A 6,613-nucleotide genomic window follows, 5' to 3' on the forward strand; every position below is an offset into this window, starting at 1 on the left:
AATCATAGAAAGGATATTCTTGCCGACTGGTTGGTTGTAACATCTACCTGCTTGATAGCGCAAAAAAAGCGTGAAATTTCAGGTTTAATTTCAAATCTAATCTTGATATATTTCTTAAGAATTTGTAGGTGAGAAACAGAACCCAGATCAGAAGTAATTTTAAACGTACGGGACATACCATTTATATATATTGTATTGATTGTGTATGTGTGTATAGTCTTGTATGTTTTATGTGTTAGCGCCAAAATTAAAATTTATGTGTATTGATATTAATTTTGTTTAGATTGGTGTATTATGTGTTGTATATCTTTGCCCTATCTAGCTTGAGACTCTATCTCTGTAGTCGGTTCCAAGTGTTAGCAAAAACCACACCAAGCACAGCTATAAAACAAAGGTTTAGTAATAAATGTATTTATTAACAAAATTTCTATATATGTCAAAACTTGTCACTNTATATATATCTTAATTAATAATTATCTAAGTAGTCAAGTAGTATCTAAGTAGTCAAGTAGTATCTAAGTAGTAATATTTGTAAACCGAAGATCAAAATTAATAAAACAAAACAATTATGCGTCAGTCAAAACCTACTAGAGGATTTTAAAATCCGGCTTTTATTTTAGCGAGTTACAGAAAATCATTTTTTATTATTTTGTGCAAAAACGGCCGCAGATAGGTACAAAAAAATTGCAAGAGACAAAAAAGTTTATAAATTGAACAGAACAGAATTAAACCCTTGTTCTAAAAATGACCAGTGCCGCACCGAAAGAAAGTTCGGGGGCTTAAAGGAGGCTCGACCTCAGGAAAAGTATCACTCTGTATATCGTGACAAGTATTAGGCAGAGCTAACGATGCAGGTAATCTAAGTTAGCCTACGTTCCGAGCTACATATCTCAAAAACTGTGAGAGATAAAAAGAAAAAACAAAAATTATTGAAACTTTAACACTCTGTACCATGGTAACGAAGCATTTACGGACATATGTTTATATAAACTTTTTTAATTAAAACATGCGCAGATTGATCCTCCCCTCTCCCCTGTATAACATATTATTATGAAACGCCCTATAGTATCGAAGAACAGTATTTAACTTCATAGGATATTTTTTGGAAAAAACGATTTTAAATTTGTTTAATTTAGCCTAAAACCTTAATATATAGTAAAAATTATGAGGGTTAATTCTATTGTAAATTAATTCTAGTTATTTTTTTTTTGTTTTCGCAAGGGCAAACTACCGAAATAAATAGAACAAATATCAAATTACAATGGTGTAGCCTCGAAACATTGACCTTATTAAAGAAGTCAAAGTTCTTTAGAAAAATTTATAGTTTTCCTGACATTCCAAATCCACCATTTTTGTTAGTCACATAGTAGAAGTGTTAATATACCCATGTCTTATTTAATATTACATTTTTTGCTCAGTCAAAACGTAGAACTTGTCTATTATTAATTACTTCAGTTAATTTGTACAACTTGAACATGTTTTGTATATGTAAAATTGATTGTATAACTCAAAGCACTAATTGCTTTTTTTATCAGTGCAGAATAACTGTAACACTGTAACAATCCAATCTTGGGAACTATAATAAGGTATCATAATGAATCAAAACCACAATTATTTAACAGAAGTAAGCAGTGCTTTATTTGTTTTCAAAGATTAATTTCAAATTAAATACAACGTACGGTATATTCTTCTCTATCCTGATGACGCTGTTGTTGTAGTTGTGGCTGCAGTTGCTGAAAACATAATTAAATTACAAAAAGAAACACCCACGAATTATCATAATTCACACTACACAAATGAATAGAGCAGTCAAGTATTTAATACGGGAAATTATATTTTTGGCAATTTATTTTATTTAAAATTATGGAAAAAAATTCAGACTAAAAAAAAATTGTTCTTTGCTGTAAAATATAAAAAATATGCTTTTCTTACTTGGTGGCGGTCCCCCTCCCTGTCCCCCTCTCTGACCCCCTCCCTGTCCCCCTTCCGGTCCCCCTCCCGGTCCCCCTCCAAAACCATTCGCAGTATGTTGATGTCCTTTTTCGATTCCTGACGTATGTAGCAAAATTATTCCACCATTTCCTAAGTCCGACAAAGTACGAAGACCTCCATGAGGGTTCGCGTCACTCTGCATCTAGAATAAAAAAACAACCAAAAATTAACTAAATTAACAATTAATTATTTATATTTACAATATTTTAACTACCCTAATTCTTCATTCACCTCAATTTCTAACTTTTACTACATACAAAGTGACTTTCTCAGTGAAAGTACTTTTTCGTTAGATCCTTAAGCATGTAAATAGTAAATACAATTCTATAAACCTCAGAATAATAAATTTTTTGCAAAAAGCACTCGTAGAAATTTATAATTTTTCGGAAAATATTATTTTTACCAATTATTTTTATTTTTAAACTCTGGGTGGTAAAAAACAAAACGTATCAGCAAATATCTTTACAACTCACCAAAAATGCTGCCAAGGTAACAAAACCCAAACAAGCTGCGAATTTCATGTTAATATTTTAGCAACTCGGTTCACTGTCCGAATATACTGTGATATGTTCTACTTTTTTCGACTTTATATACTGTTTGCAACAATTGATACAATAATATAATATAGACAGGTCGGAAATGGCGTTTCACCTTGCATTTCAATGCTTCGTCACTTTAGTTAATGTTTAACCGCTTCCTTCAACTGTTAAATAAGGTTTATTTACATTTGTGTTAAATCCTAAAATAATAATTATGCGTTATTAGATGTCATAATATAAAATGCTTGGATACTGTAATTTCGATATTCTGGCGAAGGCGCTGGTCAAACGACGAAAACTAACATTATTGTATCGTGCAATGCAAGTAAATACAGTAATTACGGTTCAAAAATATTTACAAAAGGATAAAATGAATTGAAGATTTTAATCATTTCTGATTTTTAATATTGGTTTAGATGGCTTATGCGTTTTTTTCTGTGTATAGGAAAATATTTTCGAGACATTTAAGAGCTTTAAAAAAGTGAAATTTTGCCTTTTCCAAATAATAAAAAAAAAATCTATATAGCTAGGTTAATCAAACATTTTTTCTTATATGAACATAGATCCGATTCGTTTTTGTTTAGAAATTACTGGCATTTAATTTATTTTTTATTTATAATTTCATGTTTCAATCAAAGTAGCCTGATAAATAAAAATTATGGTTTCTATAACAATAATTATTATTATTTGTGTCATGTTGTTTATTCATTTGACATTTAGCTTTGAAGTGTTAAATAAAAAATGCATTTATTTACAACTGAAAAGTATTGTCTTTGTACATGGGTATTCCAATGGGAACGCCAGACAAGCAGCCCCAGGATAAAATAATAAAATTTAACTAATGTTTAAACTTTAAACAGAAATAATAATTATTGTGATAGCAACCATCATTTTTATTTATCAGGCTAGTTTGATTGAAATATGAAATTATATTTTTTNAAAAATCAGATTTATAAGGGGTGATCTCACTTTTTATTTATCCACAACCGACATTATTATCATGTTAAAAAAAGTAAGTATCTGAACATTTTGGATGAGTCAATGAGTTATCGGTGATTGAAAATGTATATTTTTTTATTAAAAAAATACGTTTTTCAGTAGTTTTTCTCGAATAACTCGGAACATAGACATTCTATGAAAAAAAAATCACGAAGAAAATGAAGCCTATAGAAAAAGAAAAAGATTGGGTTTTTATAGGTGCTGAGATACGGCTGGTTGAAAATAATTTCATGTCCGAAAGAAACTAAATTGGAAGCATTTAACGTAAAATAACAAAAATAATTCTATTTTTCAAGAAAAATGTACAGAACATTTTTCAAAGTACTTTAAAAAATCTTTAAAATGAACTTGACTTTAAATCATTAGCTAAAAAATTAACAGATTTATGATCAAAATAAAACTGTTAATTCGCTTTTTCGGAAAAAAAATCAGTACAAAAACTGATAAATTTTTCACGAGATTTAATATTAAATGAAATCCTTCTACAATTTACATTTTTTATGTGCTAACAACATATTATACAAGTTTAAGCGGTTTAGAATGCATATTTTGGAAAATATTACGTTTTGATTGAAAAAAAAAAATAAAAATTCGCTTTTTCGGAAAAGAAATCAGTACAAAAACTGATGAATTTTTCACGAGATTTAATATTAAATGAAATCCTTCTACAATTTACAATTTTTATGTGCTAACAATATATTAAACAAGTTTAAGCGGTTTAGAATGCATATTTTTGAAAATATTACGTTTTGATTGAAAAAATATTATTCCAAAAAAATAACATATTTTTGAATATAACTAAAAATAAAAAAGATACGACAAATATTTAAGATTTTTTTTCACGGAATATTTTGTTTATTTTTTTATTTGTGTAGGAAAGAATTAACAGATATATCGCTGCTAGAAGTTTGCAGTTGAGGGCAAAGGTCATGTTTTTCAAACCCTTTAACCTCAAAAATGTCGAAAATAACACTAAAAAATATTCCATTTTACAGTACTTTTAGCTGTCGAAATTTTCCGTAAAATCAACGGTACCTTACCATTTCAATTTTCGTATCATATCAATATTTTTTTTGGAGATACATAGAATACCTTCACTTTTTCCCTTTAATCTTTTAATTTTTCTACTTATCAACTTTAAATGTATAATAGTATAAACCATTTTTTTATATTTTGTCATTGGGGGTGGTTTCTAAGGGTTAAAACAATGCGACAGGTAAAATAATTTAATTTATCCTGTTTGTATCATCAAATCATTTCAAACTGCTAAAAGCTATTTTATTTAATATTTTGTCATTGAGGGTAGTTTTTTAAGGGTTGAAATATTGTAATAAATTATGTATAATACCATAAACTATTGAAAGGATTTCCATCTATAATATATGCGCTGTAAACATATTTGAAGGTCAAAGAAACTATTAATTTTATATTTTTTTATTAAGGGTGGTTTTTAAGGGTTGAAACTTTATATAAATAATGTAAATTATGACCCCCGATAAAAAACAATATTTATATATTAAGATATGATTTTAGTCTATACAGGGTGTTTCAAAAAGACCTCCCGTAAATACAGGGGGTGATTGTACGACAAAAAATAAGAATTTGTTGTCTCATGAACTATACAGGGTGTCTCACGGTGACGGCCCATTAGAATTATTTCAGAGACTACTTCGATTTGATTTTTGAAAATCTGGGATACCGGGTTTTCGAGCATGCCCTTCTCAACTAAAATAATGGCGTCCACGTACCAATTCCGGTTATATGGGAAGTCGCCATCAACTTGCTTATTTTAAAATGGAACACCCTATATATTATTGGGGTTTTGGATTCTACGTATTATTTTAGGTGGACTTTTATGAAGTTCCCTTATTCCTAAAATTAACCGTTTTCGAGATATTTAATTTTTTTCAAAAAAAGTGGAGAGAAATAGTGACTAGCTTCAAAGCATGTGTATTTTATAGTAAGAAAGATAAAACAATAGGGGGGATAGCTAGACCCCTAAGCTTCCCATCCATACTTTCAAAATGGCTTATTTGCATACAGGGTGTTAGAAATTTAATGCCGAGTTTAGTTAACTTCAAACCTTCATAAGTCAGTTTTTTAAATGTATTTTTTTCTATATTCTGATACATAATTTTATTCTCTTTCGAACGGTATGAGTGTTCCCTATTCTCTTCTAGTTTTTAAGTTATCTAATATTTTTTGTGGAATCACCTAAAATCTAGCTGTGGAATTTTTAACAATACTTCAAAACAAACAACTAAACTGTCAATTTGTTGTTAGTCTCTTGCAGTGACAGTTTAATTTAGTGTTTAATTAAAAGTATTTTTTCTCGAAACCGTCCATTTAAGAAGTTCTTGCAAGAGTACATTATTTTTAGAAAATAAAATTGTACCTACATTAGAAATTGAAGCCCGTATAGTAAAAAACCTAATCTTAAAAAAATTAGAACGTAAAATGTTACATGAATGTAGCATAACTAGCGCCCTCTATGAAATATCCAAGAAATAATTAGACCAGCGTATTTGGCATAATGAAAAACCCCGGAATACCAAATTTCATAAAAATATTTCGCGATGTTTGGAATTTTCGTAAAAATTCTATTTAAAAAAATTTATTTTGTCGCTCTGTATCTTGAAAACAAGAGGAGATAGACATATAGTTCATAAGACAAAAAATGTTTATTTTTTGTCTTATCAGCACCCCCTGTATTTAAGTGAGGTCTTTCTGAAACACCCTGTATAACACCTATTTTTATATTTTTTCAGCTTTTTAGCATAATTTGTGGTTTTCATCGCTTAAAAATAAGAAGCGCATATCAAGTATACATAACTTTTTATCTACAGGGTGAAATATGCTTAACTCCAAATTTTCATAAAAATCGGATCTATCCGAAAGTATTTGGAGGTTTAACCCCATTTTTCTCTTCGTTCCCTGGACTATATCTTGGGAACTATAATGAGGTTTGAGGTAACACAGTAGATATTGTAACAAAACCACAATTATTTAACTGGAATGAAGAGTGCTTTATTTGTTTTCTAAAATTTATTTCAAATTAATTACAACGTGCAGTATATTCTTCT

At 29.0% G+C, this 6,613-nt stretch overlaps 1 protein-coding gene across 1 annotated transcript; it reads right to left on the minus strand.

The window, feature by feature from the left end:
- Positions 1–1,692: 1,692 nt before the first annotated feature.
- Positions 1,693–2,545, minus strand: LOC108915179 (holotricin-3-like). The gene is made up of 3 exons (XM_018721150.1): positions 2,466–2,545; positions 1,933–2,134; positions 1,693–1,733 (listed from the first exon to the last, which is right to left on the minus strand). Exons 1-3 carry the CDS (start codon positions 2,511–2,513, stop codon positions 1,693–1,695), a joined length of 291 nt encoding a protein of 96 aa, XP_018576666.1. The 5' UTR covers positions 2,514–2,545.
- Between the last annotated feature and the right edge of the window lie 4,068 nt (positions 2,546–6,613).

The sequence above is a fragment of the Anoplophora glabripennis genome, unplaced genomic scaffold (genome assembly GCF_000390285.2).
Source record: "Anoplophora glabripennis isolate ALB-LARVAE unplaced genomic scaffold, Agla_2.0 scaffold1620, whole genome shotgun sequence".
Classification (NCBI taxonomy): domain Eukaryota; kingdom Metazoa; phylum Arthropoda; class Insecta; order Coleoptera; family Cerambycidae; genus Anoplophora; species Anoplophora glabripennis.

Bases quoted from the DNA above. Each gene is read 5' to 3' on its own strand.
- LOC108915179 (XM_018721150.1), bottom strand. From the start codon at position 2,513: ATGAAATTCGCAGCTTGTTTGGGTTTTGTTACCTTGGCAGCATTTTTG. The intron at 2,135-2,465 runs GTGAGTTGTAAA...TTTTTATTCTAG, and splicing joins TTACCTTGGCAGCATTTTTG to ATGCAGAGTGACGCGAACCC. The intron at 1,734-1,932 runs GTAAGAAAAGCA...TTATGTTTTCAG, and splicing joins GGGAGGGGGACCGCCACCAA to CAACTGCAGCCACAACTACA.